Source organism: Sinohyriopsis cumingii, chromosome 15 (assembly GCF_028554795.1).
Source record: "Sinohyriopsis cumingii isolate HCF-2022 chromosome 15, ASM2855479v2, whole genome shotgun sequence".
In the NCBI taxonomy this organism is placed as follows: domain Eukaryota; kingdom Metazoa; phylum Mollusca; class Bivalvia; order Unionida; family Unionidae; genus Sinohyriopsis; species Sinohyriopsis cumingii.
The window spans coordinates 91,395,283-91,421,258 of record NC_142975.1 but is presented as its reverse complement, the minus strand read 5'-3'; the positions used below and the strand labels follow the sequence as shown (position 1 = coordinate 91,421,258).

General features: G+C 34.8%; 1 protein-coding gene across 1 annotated transcript in view; it reads right to left on the bottom strand.

Moving 5' to 3' along the window:
• Positions 1-2,082: 2,082 nt before the first annotated feature.
• The window catches only part of LOC149782293 (dnaJ homolog subfamily C member 16-like), a 60,521-nt gene continuing 36,627 nt past the window's right edge, over positions 2,083-25,976 (bottom strand). Inside the window, exons 11-13 of the mRNA XM_089933678.1 lie at positions 22,473-22,619; positions 10,783-10,947; positions 2,083-8,783 (exon numbers count right to left, since the gene is read on the bottom strand). Coding sequence (XP_089789804.1) covers positions 8,366-8,783; positions 10,783-10,947; positions 22,473-22,619 — 730 coding nt within the window. The 3' untranslated portion in view covers positions 2,083-8,365. The remainder of the gene's footprint in view (positions 8,784-10,782; positions 10,948-22,472; positions 22,620-25,976) is intronic.

Below are 25,976 nucleotides of genomic sequence, written 5' to 3'. Positions count from 1 at the left end.
ATTACTTGTTAATTTATTAAATTTATAATGATTTTGTTAATTTATTAAATTTATAATGATAACCATTACATTAATTTTACATGAAGTATATTTTTAAACACTCCTTTCTTGGTTACAATTTATAATTTACACTCCATGGTTCATTACAAATGTTGTCTCCCTTTGTCCATCAATCTGTAACTGTCTGTACATATTATGTGTTTAAGTTTTGTATGTTCTTATTTTTTAAGAAATTTTACATTCATTTGGATACGTTAATGTCATTATCGGTGTTATCTACTTAGGCATGTTAAAGGTTAAGACGACAACAACACAATTACAATACTTTGGCCATATGCTTTACAATAACGTAGGCATATTAAAGGTATGTAAATAACAATCATTATTACTTTCCTGCTATCAATAGTTACTTCTTAAATACTTTTTAGAACATATAATGATAACTTTTACACAAAATATATTCTTTATACCTACTTTCTTAGTTAATATTTATCAGTTACACTCTATGGTGCATTAGCATGTCACTATCAGCATAAAATATTTAACATTCAGTACCTGTCCAAATGCCATATAGTACTTGGTGGCAATCTATGGAAACATCTACAGAATACACACCTCTTGATTTTCAAATTTGGTTTCAGTTAATCACATGTGGTGTTACTTTTTAGAGCTCATTTTTGAATGAATGACAGCAGAAACTCAATCTCAGACTCAAGCTCCACGTTTTATGATCTCCAGGGTCTACAATGTTTGTATAAATCAGCTACATGTACCGGTAATTTATTGAACTGAAAATCCTTTGTCATTGATTTTGCTACTGATGATTCTTTTTAATGACGGGGAGTCTGAAATAGCTTATTATTGTTCAGATAGTATTGTATATATTTGATCTTGCAAATGCATCCAATTTTATAACACCAAACAATTTGCTTATTGTAAAATAACATTCCTAGTTAAGAATAAATACTTAATTCAAAGATGTAATACTGCTTCTAGATCTGTGATATTTTACCAACCCTTAAAAATGTATGGCACATATGTTAAATTATTACAGGTAATGTAAATTTAGAGTCTGATTATTTTCATATACAAGTACAATGCACATCTTACAGTAAAATAAAAAGCACAGAACCAGACTTGCCATCCCCCAATATGCTTTCAGATAAGACCTGGACAGCATACAACTATTATGCTTGAAATTTTGTTTCAGTGAATTACAAAAGTTATTTTTGAAAGCTCCTTTCTCTATGGATGACAAAGTCAATCTGAGTTTTGCAATCTACAGCCCAGGGCTAGAAAATGTTTAAATCAAAAGAAGAATGAAAAACACAGACTATAATCAATTAGAATATTATGGGACAACAAACACAGACTATAATCAATTAGAATATTATGGGACAACAAACACAGACTATAATCAATTAGAGTATTATGGGACAACAAACACAGACTATAATCAATTAGAGTATTATGGGACAACAAAAACACAGACTATGATCAATTAGAATATTATGGGACAACAAAAACACAGACTATAATCAATTAGAATATTATGGGACAACAAAAACACAGACTATAATCAATTAGAATATTATGGGACAACAAAAACACAGACTATAATCAATTAGAATATTATGGGACAACAAAAACACAGACTATAATCAATTAGAATATTATGGGACAACAAACACAGACTATAATCAATTAGAATATTATGGGACAACAAACACACAGACTATAATCAATTAGAATATTATGGGACAACAAACACACAGACTATAATCAATTAGAATATTATGGGACAACAAATCAAGGCCAGTTTTAGTTATTTGCAACTGACTATGCATGATGCACAGATTAATTTGCTATCTGTGCATCTAGTGCTTGTATTACATATCAGCATTTTGGTATCAGAATGAATAAATTTACCTTCTTAAATTGTTTGCACCAGTATTACCACAGTAATATCCATATGCTTTGCTCTTGTGACCATTATGTATAACATGTACACCTATCTATAACATGTATGCACCAAAATGTTTAATGCTTGCTGTAACATGTAATGTTAAATACAACAAAACGTTTTAATACATGTACTGACTTCATTTTTATTTTTGTGCAGAAGAAAATTTGGACACGAAAAAGGTGGCATAATTTACATATGCAAAAATAAAATCAAAGGAAATTGACACCATTGCAACATCATGTCTGACTGTAGGCATACTGAAGTACAAAGACTGGGGTTATAGATTTTGCCAATGTTTACTGAAAAGAAAATTTAAAATTCAGTTACATTATTAACATTATACCATGTTATGTACTGTGTAATGATGTTTCAGGCATTTTGCAGAAATTTACCTAGAATAATGGCGCAATCAGTGTGCCAAAATATGCCCCCCCACCCCAGCCTATCCTACAATCTACTCCAATTCCCCTGATGGAGTCTCAAGGAAAAAATAGTGCATACTCTTATAAAAATAGTGTGCATACAACAATTGGTCAATATCTTCTGAAAATGATGATAATACACAGTAAATTTCACATCAATGCAATGAAAACCATGACAGAAGTTAGTCACAAAATTCTGTTATATACTGTACAGAGCTGAAACTGAAAAAGGACAATAACTCTTTAAAAATAATTGTGGTAGCATATTGATTTTGAAATGTGTAGCTAGTAAATATCAAGATTCACAGCAACCTTAAAAAACCTGCAAGACCAGCTGCATTCACAACATTCTGTCTTGTTTTTCATTCAGCTGCAGGACAAAATGGGCAATAACTCTAACAAGCATGGAGATAGCACAGTGACTTGTCAACATCCTCATCAAGAGATGATGACCATAATACACCACTCCCTTGATAACTCGCGCCCTGATAACTCACGAACCTGATTATAACGCAGGGTTAGGCGTGAATCCCATTTTTTAAACCAGAAAATACCACAAAAATTGATCCCTAGTTCTTGAACTTGAAGAAAATCACAATCAAAACTGGTAACTGAAAAGTCGATATATATCACTCATTTTTTGGTCGAAAACAGTAGATAGGACCTGGAAATTTTAATCAACATTTTGAAATTATCAGCTTTTAATAAGTCATATGATTGGTTACATTTGTTTCCAAACGACATTTTTTGTACATCGTAATTAAAGAAATTCAAGGAAATTTCAATCGATGATAATGTCACTTACTTCTAGTTGTAGGCAATACATTAATATTTCAATGCCAATTAAATAGTTTTTATCAAGTGAAATTTGTGTTTTAATTCTTTTCGTTCCTCTTAAGTGTAAGCATCATAAATGCAATGTGTATTTAAATGCAAAATCTGTCAATCTACCATAACGGCTATGTCTGCAGATGTTTCTCTGAGAACCTAATTAAATGCCGACCGTGTTTTGATAACTGATTTGCAGAAGCATTTTGTATTGTTGCACTGAATTCAAAAATTCGCCTCCTTTGTGTTATCACATTATGTCTTTCAAATCAAACAAAGGAGGTGGAATAAAAGAAAAAGATAAAAGGCATGCAAATCCTACATACTTAAAATCTACGCTAAATTATTCAGGACACGATAGGCTATATATGACAGCCAGTATTAATGGTGGAGGAAGAACCCGAGAAAAGCCTGGAAAGAACCACCAACCCACGAGAAACTACTGGCAAGCTTTCTCACATACCCACATTGGCTGAATCAGAGACTCGAACCAGCGCAGACAGAGGTGAGATGGCAGTGATCTGTAACGGAGAGCATTTTAGACCACTCGGGGCCCTGTTTTGTAATGAAACTCTGTGGTTTGTTTAACCATTTCATAAGAAAGTGGGAGCTAAGAAAGTTTCCCAAAGACACATAACATGGGCTGGCATAGACGAGAATTGAACCGGCAATGCTTGGTTTAGGAGTCTGAAGCTCTACCAACTGAACAACCATGACTTGCTTTTACTGTGTGGAAACCTTTTTTCATCTTTCATCATGGTGAACATGACCACTGACCTTTTGATTCCACAAGATTTTGTCCAACAATGCATTCATCTGCCAGACAAAAAGGGCAACAACTCTAACAAATATTACAGAAGTAAAGTGATTCATCAATATGCACAAGTTCATGGTGATACATAAAGCATGTAGACTAGTTATACTGACCAACCGCTGCTGTGGTCTAGTTGTTAGATTGTCTGCCTAGGATGATGGAGGTCATGGGTGTGAACCCCCGCCAAGTTGTATCTAAGACTTAAAAAAATGGTACTAACTGCTGCCTTGCTAGGCACTCAGAATTAAAAGGTTATTACTAAAACTGGTCAGCCTGGTGTCAGGATAATGTGACTGGGTGGGACATCATGCTACATGTCTGCGGAATGATGCCCCACTGTGAGACATCACTATAAACTTCCACACTGCAGACATCGAAGCAATATAACAATTTTTTTTTTAAAGCTACATTAAAAATCCAAATTAAACACAGTTATACTGACATGGGAGTGATAGATAGAAGAAAAGATGAAAGGATGGTCTTATAAGAAAAGGACAATTTGGTACAAAATCTCAGTTGGACATGGTGCAACATACTGCCAGGCAAAACTGGAAAAAGTTGAAAACGGCACCTGATAAGATATTTTAATGTTCAACCTCATAGTCTACATTACATTTAATATGACTGTAGTAATCGGGCAAACATGAAAATGGGACCTATGGATGGATGGACAAATGGATCAAGTGTGGAGACAACAAAACCAAAGGATGACCCCTCTGTTGTATCAAGCAAAAAAATAACCAATACTAACACAAACTTTTAAATAACTTATTCATGTATAATCAAATATCAATATGGAGGTATCTGAACATAACAAATTTGTTTTAAAAAAAAGTAAAAACAAATACATCTACATGATTTTGCTGAAAATTATCCGGCCTGCAAAATATTTTTCAAAACACTTGGTAACATTCCTTTACAAATATAATAATACTGTACAAAGGTATCAAAAATCTTTCTCCAAGAGAAAGCAGAGAAAGACAGTATACCCAAGAAAAACTTATAAAATGCCAACTTTCCTTTGTCTTTTGTTAGGACACTAAAATGGCTTTACATCAAATTAATTGAAATCTGTATATTCATGCTAGGTCTCAGTATACAATTCATAAATTCCCCAAGCTGGCAAGATATATCCTATTTAAGTGAATTTCCATAGAAGAATGCAAGTACAAACAGACAAGAAAAGATATCAGCTGAGCCGACCCTAAACAGGTATCTTCAACTGTAGAATTCACATTACATAATGAATTTTAATTGTATTAAAAGGAAAAATATTTTAGACTGCAATTCAGATTTCAATGAAACAATTTACAACTGGGAAATAGCAATATTTTTTTATTTAAATAAATCTAGATTCTATTTCGTAACTGAAACCTTCACTAAAATTGTATCATAAAAATGTTTCAATGTTTATTGATTTGTATGACAAAAGAATAATGCCAGGATATAATTAAATTTGGAATCAAGCTAAGTTATTTTAAAGAAATCTAAATTGTTATGCCACCCAGAAAAGCATTTCTAATACATACAGAAATGGAATCTTGTGTCCTTCTTCCAGCATTGTCTTTTTTGATACAACCCTTTAGGCACTATAAAACATTCTATGAAAAAAATATATTTTTAATTCAACCTTGAACTATTTAAGTATCAAATCAGATTTAAATTCTCATGTTTACAAAGACAGGTATTATAAACGAGTCCAATATTTCATTCTAACAGTTTTACTGAATTCCTAACAAAAGTTGTTTTTGTTGAATTCTCTGCATAATTCTCACATTTGTACATCCCTTATGTCCAAATGGTATGTTTTTTCTTTTTCTTCCTTTTCATTTGATTCTTCATTTATTATTTGCTGCTCATTCTTGACGTAGAAAACCATTTAACAGTTTAACTTAAAAAGTGTTTTGATATCAGGAATTAAATTACAACAACAATCATAATAGCAATATTTTAAAAAAAATTGAAACTGAAACATTAACTAAAATTTTAATTTCATTAATATATTTATGAAATCCTTAATATTTAAAACATTTCCTGAAGAAAAACATTTAAGTTCTGACACAAATGACTTTTTGCAAAACCCATGAAAACTTACACCCAGTAATTGCTATGTAGCAAAATTTGAATAAATATCAATTAATGGGAAAGTTTGAATGGTTACTCATATAAATTATCACTTCTCAATTATGCACTCATAAAAAGTGCATTCCAAATGTTTTAAATAATAAGGAATCCAAAATAATTAAAAAAAACATTGTACTGCTGGTAAAAGCATTCAAGAAACATGTAACATAAACATATACTTGTAACTAATAGTTGAGTATAAGAATTTCGATGGTAAGTAGACAAGAAGTCACAAACACATGATCAAAGCATTGCTATAAATCTTGTGATCTTGAACACCTAGTAAAGAGGAAAGAAAACCAGAATGAATTGTCTTGTCTTCCTTCAACAAAATCCATCAAGCGGTTAACGATCCTTAACAAATTTTTGGATGACTGCAGCCTTAACCCCAAGATCAAAAGGGACGAGTAGAATGGATTGTCTAAGCTTCATAATAATTTATTTCATGAATGAAGAAAATCCATTATGAGGTTGAAGTATAATCAAATAAAAAACCACCAACTAAAAATTTACTATGAATTTTCTAATACTTTGACCCTTAGGCAAAAGGCATGAGCAAACATGCCACTGAATGAATCATCATCACTTCATAATGATTCATGCCAAGGAGATTAGTAATATATGCAAATTAAAAACTTTACCCCAAACCATAATATACTGTTGATGCCATTATTCCAACTAGGGTTCATACAGAATTATGAATGATAAATTCAAAGACTTTTCCCAAACTTTCAAAGACTACAAACATAGATTTCCAAGACCTATTTTCGCTAACATTTTGTATGCAAGTTAAACAAAATAACACATGCACTCTACATCAAAGCAAGCCAGCTACAATCTTCAATAAAAACAACGTACCCTTCATCAAAGGAAGTCAGCACCATAACTATTTAAATTTTTTAATGTAATTATCTCACCAACATTGGCAGTACTATCCATCCTCTCGAGTTTGTACCCATCAACAAGACTTGTCATTGAAGGAAGAATCAAGTTTGTTTTCTAATATTACGAGGAAATCTCATGTTATCAGCTAAAATCTTGTGAATTTCAGCAAATTTATATTTTGCACTATTTATGTTTAAATAAGCAAAAGTAAAATTCTCAGGGTGTTTCTTGGTATCACCAATATGCATGAAAATGTCTTCATTGGTGGTATTTAAGTTTTGGGCGTCTGGGTCTTACTGTCTAAATAATGACACTGTGTATTGTGTTTTGATGACTAACATCGTAACAAAAGACAAATTTTCAGGAATATCTCACACAACTGGCAATCAATAATGATGCTTTTCTACAAAGTAAAGTCATGATGTTTTAGTCAGACTTTACTTACTCTGATGTCTTTTCTCTAATAAATTCAAATTCTCACAAAAGAAATGGACCTGTTTCCAAGCTTCATTGTTCTATTTTTCAGTTGGCTGGAAAGCGAAGAAAGTCAAGAATGCCAAAATCAGGTTAGGTTGAAATATTATTCTTTAAAGAAACGAATAAAAATATGCCTACTGGAACTGTAAGCAATGTTTCGTTTTGTTCAAGAAACATATCTCACACATGAACGTACTTGAACATGCTTCAGCATACCTCGACTAATGTTTCATTTGTTACTGAAGTCGCCACCAAGGCCAACTTTGGATGGCCAAACAAATGCTCATTTGTTACTGCAGCTGCAATAAAAAAGAAACCGGAAAACTTGACTACATCCGAATCTAACAACCTTGGACAATTTTATTTGTGATTATAAAAAGAAATTAAAATGTTTGGGTTTGTTTCAATTTTCAAAGACTTTTCAAGACCTCAGGGTCATCTGCTCGATTTCCCAAACTTTCAAGGCCTTGAAAATGCAACCTCATTTTTCCCAAACTGTCAAAGACCTTCAAAGACCATACGAACCCTGCCAACTATTGCAAAAGTAACTAATATATCCCACTTACCAATGAAGTGGGCAATAAAAATGAAACCAATTTCTTTATATTCTGAAAACTATTTTAAAATGACCAAGAAAATAGTAAATATAAATGCTGGAATTGAAGATCTAAACCCTGAAATGCGTTAAGAGCATGCAGCTACCTCACTCAATGACTTCAATACAAAATTCAAGGCGAGATAATCTCCCAAGGTTAACACTATATAACAACGTAGCATAGAAAACAAAACATATGGACTTTTCACAATGCAAAACACAATTAAGAACACATGACATAAAAACAAAAAATATCATGATTGTATGGTGTCTGTCATATCTGGCCAGTTGGTAATTCTAACTTTTTTAATAGAACCATCAAATATTTTATCCAGCCATATCTGCAGTCCAACTAGCAATTCATCAATAAAGAAAAAATCTGATGTCTTTGCTTCTCCTTTTTCCCGTTCATCATCAGAACCGCTATCTGAATCCGACAGTCCAAGGGCATGTGTCACATTATGAGTTTTCTTGATCCATTTTCTAGCTCGCTTTGCACTGTATACATAATAGCATTTTCTAAAGCCATTGAGTGCCAACACTGTTCCAACACAGTTGCGGATGTTTATATGAGACAGATTCATACTGGAATTTGCACCCTCCTGAAGCAGCTGACGGAACCAAGACACGTGATACTCCAACTGGACAAAACCAAAGGTAAGGGCACTGTATCTGAAAACAAAAGTAATATACAAGATTTTATATATATATATATATATATATATTACAAATAACATGGTTTTTGATGAGCTAGTGTACAGTGTAGAGCAATATTATCTATCAATACTGCTGGAATATCAAATTGTGATTCATCCATGGTGTATGAATATGCATAAAGTTATTGTTTCAACATTACGCTATTATTTTTATATTAATTTTCTAGTTCAGTGATGAATTTACAGTTACAAATCATCCCTAAAATAACAAAATAAGATTTCTAAGGTTACATTAATTCCTTAAAATCCCCTCTGCATTCCTTTTCCTGAAGGCCCCCTCTCTCTTTTGCTTGGTTAGCCAGCCTTTCAGTTTTAGATCAACTCTCTCCCTCTCTCTCTTTCTCTGTGTGGACCTATGATGGTAAAAATGACCAGCAAAGAGAGATGGAGATGAAGAATAAAAACATATTATATGGTTAATATCACTGTTAACTTGTGAACTGGATCATCTGCAATGCTTTCTATCTGTTATTTATCTTGTCCTATTTCCACTGGATGTATTTACCAGTGATCAAATGGCCATGTTTTATATGTTTAGAATACAAGCACTGTTTGTAGAACTATGCTTCCTTTATTTTTAAATCCAAGTATCCATTTTATTTATCAACATGAATTAAATTAGCTCATGAAATAATCAATGTAACAATTACAGCAATAGCTACAGAACTACATTTTGTAGTAGACACACTTGACAAGGATATTAGGAGTCAACTCTCCATCAATAAAGAGCTACTTGTAGTTAACCTTAATTCCATTAAAAATGTATGTATGTGTAGTATTTCTATGTGATATAAAAATAAAATATACGTATTGTATGCTGTATCTTTAACAGGCCACTGGTAAAAGTCATTAAATGGAAACCTGGCAAGTTTGGAATCATTATAAAATAAAAGCTTTATACATCTCATATAGAATTTATGTTGGGGTTTGGGCCGAGACAAGGAAATCCCAGTCAAGGGTTTATATTATTTGTCTCCCCACAAGGCTTGCCCGAGTGGGGAGACATATAAAATAAACCCGAAACTGGGATTTCCTTGTCTTGGTCCAAACCCCAACGTAGATTATTTTTCTCACCCAATATTTTCCTTTAAAGTAAAAAGAATTCTGCACTAGTGTTCACATCCAATGTTTACATGCGGCGCATTAATATAAATATGTTAATAAGGGCTGTGGTGTGACCGTGGCATCCGAAGTACACAGTTTATACGCGTGAGCAAAGAAAAATAACAACATAAAACGTTGCATAATAATGAGGTATTATCAAATTTAATATATGGATGTTATATGAAACTGACAATAAATAATTTATATTTATTACAAGAAACTGTTTTATTTTCATCACTTCCAATTTTGAAAAGTTATATTGTAAATAATAAAACGATATTGACTACTCAGCTCCATAATAGTTATACTTAGTACAAGCTGTAACGAAGAGTAACATCTTTCTTTAGATTATTCATGGGTAATTAGAGATTTGTGTCATTATCATATATAAGTATTATTTTCTTTGGAGGAGGTGAAACTGTGTGTGACATACTTGTGTTGTCCTTAATATTGATTGTAAAATTACCCCCCCCCCCCGTGTATAACAGACCCTCCAAAAATGGACTTTAGCGTTTATGATGAACTCTTGTTAGTATAATCTGTTTCTTCATACAATAAGATCAGTTTTTACATATAAATACAAAAAGTGATAGTATTATGATTACTGTTGGTTGGATTTTAATAGATGGCTCTTTGATAAATCATGCCAAGGAAATGAGTTAAGCTAATTGCCTTTCCCATGTATACATTAAGGCAGGGTCTGACCGAGTATTCAACTTGCACCCAATGGATTACGAGTTGGATGCTCTACCAAATCAGCTCATGTTGACATATAATCTGTATCAAATGACAAAGGGAGGCAATTTAAAAAAGGGAGATAAAAATTAAGCTCCAACTTCAATATTTTATACCTGGAATAAGGTAGAACAATTTTACTAAACTCCTGTAGAAGTTTATCTTTGGACTCCTTATCTACAAGGATTACTATTGTTAACCCGGTGTCTGCTTCCTGCACAAGCTCCTTGTAAGTATTGCTCCTCAATTCATACATGTGAAGGGCCTTTTGGTCAAATGTCCTGAAAACAAAACAAGTCAGAAAGCTATAGTTATTCCATCTTTTAAAATAAGAATATAGTTAAATATAAATATGTTAACCCTTTTGGAAAATGTTTTGCTTACTCTTTGTTAATGGTTTGTTGATTCTTTTTCTGACAGATCTCTTTAACATGTAATCTATAATATTTCAGAGTGCATGAAAAATGTTAGTGCACATTTCTCCATTTTAAATAAGAACTTTTCAATGAAAAGGACATATCAGGGCCCAGAAGCAAGTTCCTTTAATTCCTGGTTATTATTTTGACATGTCTACCAATACATGGATAGTAATTCGACTTGCCTACCAACCCATGCATATTATTTTAATTTGCCTATGAACCCATGGATATTACTTTGACATGCCTACCAATCTTTAAAAGTAACATTTCTAATTTAAAAAGAAACCTTAAATGCACCTGTACAATCCAATCATTAGGATATCGAGCGAAATAAAGACCAGGAAACTCCATTTCAGTCACTTTCAATATGCACAAAGCAACTTAAACGCACTAGTACAATCCAATCATTCCTTTTTTGTGGATACATCAACTTTCTACCAAATAGTGATTGTGACTTAACCTGTATACTAAAAGAGCATATGTGGACATAGATACCAGAATTTATGTGTACTGTATACTACATACTGGTACTATTTCAAACTGAACATATAAGGGTAGAAACATGTTTCTTTCAACTTGATCACTGGAAAAATACAAATTTGACTTGCCCAGAAACAAAATATATTTGCCATGCATAAATGTCTATCTTTATAATGCAATCAAACCACAACAATTTTGCCTCATTTTTCAATCTTTATAATTCCAAAATATGCCTACTTTAAATCAGGGAATAACTTTGTAATAAGTAAATTATTTAAGGTTTCAGTCTGACAGCACCAACTTCATGAGATTTTAACCTAAGATGCAAGTGCAAGTGTTCACGTGTTCTTGGGCTACACATATTACTTTATCCCTAACAGAACAGATTAATATATTAATGAATACTAAACATTAGTTTTTTGCCCACTGATGGCGACTGCTGTTTGTTGTTGTTGCTGTTATTATTATTACTATTATTATTATTATTATTATTACTATTATTATTACTATTATTATTACTGTATCATTGAGTACATGGAATGGTAGCCTTTTAACATTTTAACTGAACTAACTGTTTATCATCAAAAAGTCTAAGTAGGAAGTTTGCAGTTTGGGATTATTGAGTGAAGAAATGTTGTTGTAGGGTTTAACGCCATTTTTCAGCACACGATAGGCTATACATGGCGGTCAGTATCAATGGTGGAGGAAGAACCCAGGAAAACCCCGGAAAGAACCACTGACCCACGAGAAGCTAATGGCAAGCTTTCTCACATACCCACATTAGCCGAATCCGAGACTCGAACCCACGCAGACAGAGGTGAGATGGCAGTGATCCATAATGGAGAGCACTTTAAACCACTCGGCCACTCGGGGCCCCAGTGAAGAAATGAATTCATGCTTCACTACTGTGAGAAAATTCTCCACTTCCCCTCACACTCTTTAATATGATCCAGAAATGTTCCTGTCGAACAGCTCTGGATTTAGATGAAATGCCTGCTGCCATGGTTTCTTAAACAGATGAAGAAATAAAGTCAAACTTGCCGTAACAATCACCTTTACTCTGTAGTCACCTGTTCTTCACAGCCATTATAATTTCCCCCCAGCAAATATCCTATATAAATTATCTGTATGTAATGGCCACCTGCCCTGTACAGACAGCAGCCACATGTTTCCTAAACAAAGGATGGTTTCTCCCTATATTAATCTACTTTGACAATTTAGTGGAAGCAAACTTAATTTTGGCTTCCTGAAGACATTTGTTTAGATAAAAGGACTATTGTGTGAATTGATGTGCAAATATTAGCAGTGTAACTCAAATTATAGGAAAAGGTCAATTTGATTTTATTTGGTACTTTATGGGACAGGAACATAATTAGGTTGTTTAGCAGTGAGGCAACTGGAGCAAAGTGCCTTGCCCATGGATACACCACAACAGCTGATCCAATGGTTGATTCAAACATGAAACCAGGCCAGCATGCAAACCATTAAACCAATGATGTCACTCCTCAGGTAGATGTTAATCGCAATTCATTTTCTGGATGGTGCGAAAAGTAGTCATGTGATCACAGCAGAAATGAAAGTCATTTTTTTGTGCCAGTCAGGCAGGTATAGTTAGATTATCTTTATTTACCTGTGAAACAATCTCTGAAGAAAAATATTCATCTCTGATTAGTGCACATTGTTAAGTCAGTGCTGATTGGGAAATTAAATGATACTTACCAAGTTGAAGTTTGATGATAATTTCATCGAACCTATACTACCCTTAGGGATCACACACCATTGCAAATTTGTCAGAAACTGCAGGCTGTGTACAATCCTAGAGTTAATAGAACTGTGACAAATCTGCTACAAAATCCAGTGAAGAGTCTTCTTTGCAATGCTTTACACAAAAAGGCCTTTTAGTTTGTTCCATGGTGCTGCCCGAGTGAGTGAGTCATCATCATTGTTGTGGAGGGGCTGTTCCTCATCGCTATTATCGACTTGGGATGTTTGAAACACTTGCTTGAATATGCATGGTTTATAGGATGTTACAGCTGATATTTGGCTTAAATTGAAGCCACATTACAAGTCTGTAGGAGATCAGCTTGTTGCTGCCAAAACTCTTTATCTGTGGCATATTGATGCTTCATCAGGTCCATAAACAACCATGTTTGTGTCATGTGACTCATGATGATGCTCAAGTCGAAGAGGGCGATACTAGCTCTGCTGAATGAAAAGATTTCTGCAGTTAATTAAACTCCAACAACATGCTCAACCTCAAGGTCAAGAACTAAACATGTTGAGGCAAAGAGGGCGATACTAGCCCTGCTGATTGAAACAGCTGCACTGCAGCCCCATGAGCTCCAACATGTTGAGGCAAAGAGGGCGTTACTAGCCCTGCTGATTGAAACAGCTGCACTGCAGCCCCATGAGCTCCAACATGTTGAGGCAAAGAGGGCTATACTAGCCCTGCTGATTGAAACAGCTGCACTGCAGCCCCATGAGCTCCAACATGTTGAGGCAAAGAGGGCGTTACCAGCCCTGCTGACTGAAACAGCTGCACTGCAGCCCCATGAGCTCCAACATGTTGAGGCAAAGAGGGCTATACTAGCCCTGCTGACTGAAACAGCTGCACTGCAGCCCCATGAGCTCCAACATGTTGAGGCAAAGAGGGCGTTACCAGCCCTGCTGACTGAAACAGCTGCACTGCAGCCCCATGAGCTCCAACATGTTGAGGTAAAGAGGGCGATACTAGCCCTGCTGACTGAAACAGCTGCACTGCAGCCCCATGAGCTCCAACAACATGCTCAATCTAGGTGTCATGAACCATATTGACACTAAATATAGTTGCAGTGGGTTTCCTACAAGAATGAAACCCTTTTATTTATCCATAACCATATGTTGGTTTTAGTTTTGCAGGCAGCGCATCATCCACCATTAGGGTACCAGTGTTGTCCAATGCACTAAAAATTGCTATAGGAAGGAATCACTGTAAATTTTGTTCAATATGGAGGAAACAATACTAATCCGAGTCTGATTGTCTTTTACAAGAGTCCTGAAAAATGCAAGGAAAAAGCACGAACTTATGGAAAAACTACAAAATCTTTAGTAGATAAAAGCATGAACTGGACATAACTATTGACCTGCATAATGACTAGTCATGTGACATATGCATCATCTTTCGTGGGGTCACTTAAGGATGGAAGGTTCAATGAAATTAAATTTATACGATGGATTAAGTGAGCAGTACATAGTAAACACCATGAATTTGGAAGACAACAACAGAGACATGTAATTATGATTCTTTTGTAAAGAAAACAATCTTTATTATTGTAACAAATAATAATAATAATAATAATAATAATAATATTTGGTGCATGATATTTGTGAAAAACCAATTTTAAAAGGTAAACCTGTCTACAATGGTCACCTGTGTGCAATGGTCAGTTTTGACTTTTCCATGCATGGCCAGTATTGAAAGGTTTGAAAGTATCTTGATTTTCCTTGGGATTTCTGCTGTCATATTTATCAGGTTGTTTATCTATATTATTCCCACCTACAGGGAGCAATCAGGATGAGGCAACACTTCAATTCTCTTGCCTTTTGCATCACCCTTGGAATCAGTGTTGAAGGACAAGCATATGCATCCATGCTATTCCAATCCGTGGAATGTTGACTGCACAGGACTCTAGATTTGGAAATGGTGAGACAAAGATTAGGATTTCTGCATTCCACCTCATCCACCAGTAATCAATCCCTAGTAGAGCACAAATGTGACTGAAATCTGAGGACCAAGTGAACATTCTCTTATTATTAGTTGATTCTTTTTGGGGCAGAGAGTTTGCCAGAAACTTGTACAAAGGTTTGTCAGTGATGACACCACCATCAAAATTCCAAACCAGAATGCACAGATTTGGGCATTTGGTCATCATTTACCATCTGAGGTAATTCACCTCAGTTGAGTTGCTTGACAGAATGATAACACCCTTTCCATATAGCTTATGTTGCCACCAATTAATATTTTCTGTATGGCTTTCATCTTGGAATATGCAGTAGCTGATCCTGAGTGTGCCACACTCCACTGGCCTCCTGGAATTGTGGAAGATGTTCTTACATACAAACAAACCATCACATTGGGATGTTGCACTTGACTCAACTGATCACCCACTGAACCAGACTATGGTAGCAGTTTGAATGCTGATTCATTTTTTTCCCCATTAACAATCCAACTCTGGATCAAGCAGCTGATGGTGAAGGAGAAGGACAAACTATACTGGTTAAAAGAGAAAGATCTATTTGATTGGTGTTCTGAAATCAGTCTTCTCTTGTCATCATTAGGTCTAGCAAAGATGATAGAACTTGTGGGCATACAGAGAAGTTTCTAGAAGAATGGCAACATTGAGATGTAGTTGGTGAAGAATGTACTTTGGTGAAGAATGTATTAAGTGGAAGCCAACCATACTAAGAGAACGTTCAGATTGGGAGATGGTAACTCCAAGATGATCACTAGTCCGCCCTATGAGTGGCATAGGCACCTAGAGGGAACTGATTCCATATCATATAGGAACTGTGGCACTGAAATCAGCATAGTGTGCACTGTGTCGTGTAGCACAAGAACCAGTATGCTGATCCAAGAGAGTACCTGCATTGTTGGGTAGGTATACAAGACAAAGATATTCCCACTCTTGACTTTAAGAGAAAGACTGCCTGTGTTGTTGGGTAGGTATACAAGACAAAGATATTCCCACTCTTGACTTTAAGGATAAGACTGCCTGTGTTGCTGGGTAGGTATACAAGACAAAGATATTCCCTCTCTTGACTTTAATGGTAAGTCTGCCTGTGTTGTTGGGTAGGTATACAAGACAAAGATATTCCCTCTCTTGACTTAAGGGTAAGACTGACTGTGGTGTTGACCAGTTGCATTCTGATATATATGGCGGAATTTGATCTTGGCAGACAGTGCCAATTTTTATTCTATTGCCTGCTCTTTATCATGGGATGGTATAGAGGATATCTAATATACATAACCACTCCTAATGTGTATTGTGTGGGACAATATGGGATGGTATATAGGATATCTAATATACATAACCACTCCTAATGTGTACTGTGTGGGACAATATGGGATGGTATATGGGATGTCTAATATACATAACCACTCCTAATGTGCATTTTGTGGGACAATATGGGATGGTATATAAGATATCTAATATACATAACCACTCCTAATGTGTGCTGTGTGGGACAATATGGGATGGTATATAGGAAATCTAATATACATAACCACTCCTAATGTGTATTTTGTGGGACAATATGGGATGGTATATAGGATATCTAATATACATATTAACCACTCCTAATGTGTACTGTGTGGGACAATATGGGATGGTATATGAGATGTCTAATATACATAACCACTCCTAATGTGTACTGTGTGGGACAATATGGGATGGTATATAGGATATCTAATATACATAACCACTCCTAATGTGTATTTTGTGGGACAATATGGGATGGTATATGGGATATCTAATATATATAACCACTCTTAATGTGTATTTTGTGGGACAATATGGGATTGTGTATAGGATATCTAATATACATAACCACTCCTAATGTGTATTGTGTGGGACAATATGGGATGGTATATAGGATGTCTAATATGCATATTAACCACTCCTAATGTGTATTGTGTGGGACAATATGGAATGGTATATAGGATATCTAATATGCATATTAACCACTCCTAATGTGTACTGTGTGGGACAATATGGGATGGTATATAGGATATCTAATATGCATATTAACCACTCCTAATGTGTATTTTGTGGGATAATATGGGATGGTATATAGGATATCTAATATGCATATTAACCACTCCTAATGTGTATTGTGTGGGACAATATGGGATGGTATATAGGATATCTAATATGCATATTAACCACTCCTAATGTGTACTGTGTGGGACAATATGGGATGGTATATGGGATATCTAATATACATAACCACTCCTAATGTGTACTGTGTGGGACAATATGGGATGGTATATAGGATATCTAATATACATAACCACTCCTAATGTGTATTTTGTGGGACAATATGGGATGGTATATAAGATATCTAATATACATAACCACTCCTAATGTGTACTGTGTGGGACAATATGGGATGGTATATAGGAAATCTAATATACATAACCACTCCTAATGTGTATTTTGTGGGACAATATGGGATGGTATATAGGATATCTAATATACATATTAACCACTCCTAATGTGTATTGTGTGGGACAATATGGGATGGTATATAGGATATCTAATATATATAACCACTCCTAATGTGTACTGTGTGGGACAATATGGGATGGTATATAGGATATCTAATATACATAACCACTCCTAATGTGTACTGTGTGGGACAATATGGGATGGTATATAGGATATCTAATATACATAACCACTCCTAATGTGTATTTTGTGGGACAATATGGGATGGTATATGGGATATCTAATATATATAACCACTCCTAATGTGTACTGTGTGGGACAATATGGGATGGTATATGAGATGTCTAATATACATAACCACTCCTAATGTGTACTGTGTGGGACAATATGGGATGGTATATAGGATATCTAATATACATAACCACTCCTAATGTGTATTTTGTGGGACAATAAGGGATGGTATATGGGATATCTAATATATATAACCACTCCTAATGTGTATTTTGTGGGACAATATGGGATGGTGTATAGGATATCTAATATACATAACCACTCCTAATGTGTATTGTGTGGGACAATATGGGATGGTATATAGGATGTCTAATATGCATATTAACCACTCCTAATGTGTATTGTGTGGGACAATATTGGATGGTATATAGGATATCTAATATGCATATTAACCACTCCTAATGTGTACTGTGTGGGACAATATGGGATGGTATATAGGATATCTAATATGCATATTAACCACTCCTAATGTGTATTTTGTGGGACAATATGGGATGGTATATAGGATATCTAATATGCATATTAACCACTCCTAATGTGTATTGTGTGGGACAATATGGGATGGTATATAGGATATCTAATATGCATATTAACCACTCCTAATGTGTACTGTGTGGGACAATATGGGATGGTATATGGGATATCTAATATACATAACCACTCCTAATGTGTACTGTGTGGGACAATATGGGATGGTATATAGGATATCTAATATACATAACCACTCCTAATGTGTATTTTGTGGGACAATATGGGATGGTATATAAGATATCTAATATACATAACCACTCCTAATGTGTACTGTGTGGGACAATATGGGATGGTATATAGGAAATCTAATATACATAACCACTCCTAATGTGTATTTTGTGGGACAATATGGGATGGTATATAGGATATCTAATATACATATTAACCACTCCTAATGTGTATTGTGTGGGACAATATGGGATGGTATATAGGATATCTAATATATATAACCACTCCTAATGTGTACTGTGTGGGACAATATGGGATGGTATATAGGATATCTAATATACATAACCACTCCTAATGTGTACTGTGTGGGACAATATGGGATGGTATATAGGATATCTAATATACATAACCACTCCTAATGTGTATTTTGTGGGACAATATGGGATGGTATATGGGATATCTAATATATATAACCACTCCTAATGTGTACTGTGTGGGACAATATGGGATGGTATATGAGATGTCTAATATACATAACCACTCCTAATGTGTACTGTGTGGGACAATATGGGATGGTATATAGGATATCTAATATACATAACCACTCCTAATGTGTATTTTGTGGGACAATATGGGATGGTATATGGGATATCTAATATATATAACCACTCCTAATGTGTATTGTGTGGGACAATATGGGATGGTATATAGGATGTCTAATATGCATATTAACCACTCCTAATGTGTATTGTGTGGGACAATATTGGATGGTATATAGGATATCTAATATGCATATTAACCACTCCTAATGTGTACTGTGTGGGACAATATGGGATGGTATATAGGATATCTAATATGCATATTAACCACTCCTAATGTGTATTGTGTGGGACAATATGGGATGGTATATAGGATATCTAATATGCATATTAACCAATCCTAATGTGTACTGTGTGGGACAATATGGGATGGTATATGGGATATCTAATATACATAACCACTCCTAATGTGTACTGTGTGGGACAATATGGGATGGTATATAGGATATCTAATATACATAACCACTCCTCATGTGTATTTTGTGGGACAATATGGGATGGTATATAAGATATCTAATATACATAACCACTCCTAATGTGTACTGTGTGGGACAATATGGGATGGTATATAGGAAATCTAATATACATAACCACTCCTAATGTGTATTTTGTGGGACAATATGGGATGGTATATAGGATATCTAATATACATATTAACCACTCCTAATGTGTATTGTGTGGGACAATATGGGATGGTATATAGGATATCTAATATATATAACCACTCCTAATGTGTACTGTGTGGGACAATATGGGATGGTATATAGGATATCTAATATACATAACCACTCCTAATGTGTACTGTGTGGGACAATATGGGATGGTATATAGGATATCTAATATACATAACCACTCCTAATGTGTACTGTGTGGGACAATATGGGATGGTATATAGGATATCTAATATACATAACCACTCCTAATGTGTATTTTGTGGGACAATATGGGATGGTATATGGGATATCTAATATATATAACCACTCCTAATGTGTATTTTGTGGGACAATATGGGATGGTGTATAGGATATCTAATATACATAACCACTCCTAATGTGTATTGTGTGGGACAATATGGGATGGTATATAGGATGTCTAATATGCATATTAACCACTCCTAATGTGTATTGTGTGGGACAATATGGGATGGTATATAGGATATCTAATATGCATATTAACCACTCCTAATGTGTACTGTGTGGGACAATATGGGATGGTATATAGGATATCTAATATGCATATTAACCACTCCTAATGTGTATTTTGTGGGACAATATGGGATGGTATATAGGATATCTAATATGCATATTAACCACTCCTAGTGTGTACTGTGTGGGACAATATGGGATGGTATATGGGATATCTAATATACATAACCACTCCTAATGTGTACTGTGTGGGACAATATGGGATGGTATATAGGATATCTAATATACATAACCACTCCTAATGTGTATTTTGTGGGACAATATGGGATGGTATATGGGATATCTAATATATATAACCACTCCTAATGCGTATTTTGTGGGACAATATGGGATGGTGTATAGGATATCTAATATACATAACCACTCCTAATGTGTATTGTGTGGGACAATTTGGGATGGTATATAGGATGTCTAATATACATAACCACTCCTGATGTGTATTGTGTGGGACAATATGGGATGGTATATATGATATCTAATATACATAACCACTCTTAATGTGTATTGTGTGGGACAATATCTGAGTTGGTTTCACTGGATCTCCATCTCACTCATATGCAGTCAGTAGAAACAGGTCATCGCACCCATGTGGTATCAGCCATATTGGTCCTGCTAAAAAACGGTTTGTCAAGTTGAGGCAACGCGCGTGGTGATGGGGTTGACGCTATTGTCAAAAGATATCCTGGATCATTTCTCAACTGAGGAGCCTTCTGGAATGTGATAACCATCCAACAGAAAATCACTGACTAAGATAAGATGAGCATGGGTACTAATGATATCCTTGTCTCTCACTTCTGTGCTTTCCCTTTCTGTTTTAACTGTACTTCCAGTACTGAGGCCAACTGACTTAATCAGTCTATCCACTGCATATGTGATATACATGTTCAGAGTAGCAACACGCACATGCTAAACATATACTATGATTGCTGCACATGCCTTTCCAGTGTTCTGTTGTTTGCACTTAGTCTAAAATATGCATATCAAAAACAAAGCAGATATTATTACACAGGTGTAGTCAATCCTTCCTCTTGCTTTATGAACTCCAAAAATGGGCATTAATGAGATTCTACACTATACTGTGGAAAGTTACCTGTAAAATAAAGGCCCATGTGGCAGCCTATACTTGTGTGGGGAATAAATTATTTAGTGTACATTTTACCTGGCACCAATCCTTTTATCAAAGGGAGATCACTCTACCACCTATGTGGCCAGACAACTTTTAGCCTTAAGCTCTAAAATTTAAGTCTGCAAGAGCTGAATTTACAAGGTAGTGGTAGTGTTCCTAAGGTATTACGATCAGGGAAAACATTTGGAGAATAAATGTTTTTCCAGAATAAATATGTGTTGTAAACAAATATCCATCATTTATTTTTTTTCCTCAAATAATTATTATCGATGTGATACTAACTGAAATTTTTGGAACTTCCAATTATTCACAACACAGTCTCAGGTAACCTACAGGAATTTGTTGATTACAGCAATAACTGTGATTAGAATCCCATGAGTAATATTAGTGATGCATGTTGCCCAGAAATATAATGCATATATATATTTCAACTGACTGAAGTTCACTCATGGTGATTTTTTAACTTTTCCCCAGCATCCAGGAAATTAATATATTCTTCTGATGATGTGTGGTTATAGTCTAGCCTTTAATACAAATGATAAAATGTTAAATTGATCCTGTCTTCGACTTATGACATGCTGAAGAAATGAATGAGAAACAGGTTGAACAGTTCATGTTTTGTGTACTCCTCATCTACATTCAAGTTTTTTTTAGTAAGTTAGCATTGTGCACTTTTGCAAGAGAAAACTGCCAAGTATAAGACTTGAGAATACTGTAAAACTGCCAAAAACTGGTGCAAGAATCATAATGCAAAAGAAAGTAATTTTTAGGAAGTGCTAACCTTGACGGTGGACGAGGGTGTGTTCTTTTGGGTTGATTCAGCTGGACCTTCTCTTCTTCAATGGAGGCCAACTTGTGCATGAAGTATCCCATACCAATTACAAATATGATGGACAGAAATACCGCTATCCATGTCATATCATCGTATCTATAAAACAAAGAGTGAACCCTACATTACATGATTATCATTTAAAAGCAAAACTGATAACCAATTATAATTAATAATATCAATTAGCAACAGAGATCAAAATAAAACATGTACTTACGAAGTAGTATGTCAAATACTCATATAAATATTATTATGCAATATCTATATTGTAGACAGTACAGTTGAGCAATATCTGTATTTTATATGCTACAGCTAAACAATATCTATATTGTATACAGTACAAGTAGCACTGCATGCTATAACATACATAAATGGCAAATTTACAAAATTTTATGAATTCAAACTGTGTTACAAGATTGCTTTGTAATTTACTATTCTGCACTAGAAACAAATATTTCATATTGTTACTTTACTGCAGTTTGACTGTAATACATTAATTTATTTCTTATACCTGGGATACATTTTTTTTTAAACGTAGTTTCGTATTTAGAGACCACTGCATTTTGACATCACTGAATAATTATAACTGTACCAAATTCATCGTATTTGTGTCATTGCATATTTTACTTTTGTCTTTATCATGATGGATATTCTCATGAATATAGTTTTATACTTCACTGTTAACAAGATTTATATGAACACAGCTGTCTTAAGAAATAAGTAAAATTGTACACCAATAATGAAATATTAGGTGGTTCACAGTACCTTAACAAATCCCAATGTCCATCAAGAAAACATATGTGCCAACCAGGAACACTTGACATAGCACATTATGGTGTTACTCTGGAGATTATTGACCTGTACCAATGGTCAAATTATGTGGTCTTAAATTAAACTTTGAATGCAGACAACTCATCTTCTTATTAGATTTACCATGGTCTGTAACCTCCGACATTTATACCACAAAATCTATAGGTGCCTTTATTACCCTAAGTGCAAGCTATTCACAACGTGTGCTCAAGGAACTTAATCTAGAACTAAAGTTATTTTGCAAAACCAACTTTTCTCTGAGTCATATTGACTTTGATCTCTGACATGGTAAACTCATCTGCGATACTAATAATATAAACATATATTCCAAGTTTTATCAAAATCATATCATAAATTATTTATCCAGAGTGATAACAAGCAGATGGTTGATAGATACCAGGGCTCGAAGAAAATATTTTTTAGACATAGGCCCAGGGCTGGTGACTTAAACTCAGAAGCTCTGACTGAAATTCCACAAGCCCAGACAATTCATATCTGTCAACTCTCAAGCTGGGAGAAAAACCTCCTGATTCTGGAGGTATTTCCACACCTATATCCCGATTTTTCACAGAGAATTCCTGATTATTACATTATGTCTGTCAATTTTCATTTCTCCAAAAACAACATACATAGATATATCATGTGTAATCCACACATGCCATATTCTATTTTATCCCTTGTGAATACTGCTGTGACAAAATAATTAATATCATACTACTAAGCTTTTTCCTTCTTGAGTAAATAGAATGTTAAGATTAAACATTATTCACATAAATTTCAGATTTGTCAAACTCCTACAACTTGACTACACTAAAAACAAAATTTTTAAAAAAAATTTCACCAATTAGTTTCAATCCCACGAATAATCACTGGGAATGCTGTGTAATTGTCTCTGCAAACAAAACGACATCTCCATTTCCATCAAAGAAACTCAGCCAGTAAACACCTGGCATTCCTGTACCATATTATGTAAACTTTAGTTACCATGCTTAAATTAAAAGAAGGAATAGAACAAAATATATGACGTGAACCAATGAACTAATGCAGAGTAAATATTTTATTCTGTAAAGTGTTACATGCTAAGAATGAAACCCAAGTAAATAAGGTGGGATATAAAATGTGGGAAAAACAGTTTTGACTGCAGATTTGAACTGTTAAAATGATGCCCGTGGCATCATAAGTTACAACAAAATATGTCATTTTTTATTTGTCAATCAATTACTGGTACTTATATACACACACACTGTAGCACATGGTTTCTCTGAAAGGTTTCTTTGAAAGTATGTCTGAAGGGAAGTCCTTTTCACAAGATAAATGCAATGATAAGGATTGTTAGTCACACTGGCCTTATGCTTGTGTAAGTCTAACCTTTAGCTATTATGTAGTTTAGCCACAGCTGACCGGAATATGAAAATGGGGGCTTGTCCTGGGGGAAAAGAAGGCATATCACAGGGAGAAATGACAAGCCCCATGGGCGCTTTCACACTGGGGCAAGAAGGTGGTGGCAATAGCTGCCTCCCCCATTTCACCTTTAAACATGATTTGGCCTACATCCATAAAATTTTGTGGCTCCCCAATATGTAGTCTCCTCCCCGCCCAAGTTTCTGTGGGCGCCTCTGAAGCATCCTTTGAGACTTTCACCCTTACTGGACATGGAAGATCAGTCAATATTTCTTGAAACCAGTGCTTAAAAGATGCTGCATAAAAACTTCCCTATTTTATGTCCCAATCTCACTATTTTATTTGTTAATAAGCATCCTTTGAGACTTTCACCCTTACTGGACATGGAAGATCAGTCAATATTTCTTGTTGTTGTTATTGTTATTTTAGGGTTTAACGCCATTTTTCAGCACACGATAGGCTATACATGGCGGCCAGTATTAATGGTGGAGGAAGAACCCGGGAAAACCCCAGAAAGAACCACCGACCCACGAGAAGCTACTGGCAAGCTTTCTCACATACCCACATAGGCTGAATCTGAGACTCGAACCCACGCAGACAGAGGTGAGATGGCAGTGATCTGTAACGGAGAGCGCTTTAGACCACTCGGCCACTCGGGGCCCCAATATTTCTTGAAACCAGTGCGTAAAAGATGCTGCATAAAAACTTCCCTATTTTATGTCCCAATCTCACAATTTTATTTGTTACTAGGCTTTTGAAAAGTTGACAGGTATGCTGAACTCCAGTTTCCACAAGCCCAAAATTTCCCCTTTTTTAATACTGTCACACAGTGTTGCAATAGCTAAAATTTGAATATAAATTTAATAAAAATGAATTACACTTAAATATTATTCCCATAACTGAAATGGTCATGATTTGCATTATATATATATGCAGTAAAATCCAACTTCAAAGAATATTGCAGCTGTTCACAAACTTGTCAAAAATATAATACACAGCGGCGTAAACATTCTCATTCAAGGCAATATGTACTAACTTTTGTTTTTGTACATGCATCTATCATCTCTTTGATTTACCTATAATGGATTGTTCCACTTCCTGATCCTACCTATGCAAATTAGCACAATGGGTTCACAACATTCAACACATCTCACTAGCTATTGTCAGCCAGTTAACGTGAAACTTTAGTTCTATGCCTGACCACTTTTTCTTTAATTACCGCTATTTAAACTGCCCACAGGATAG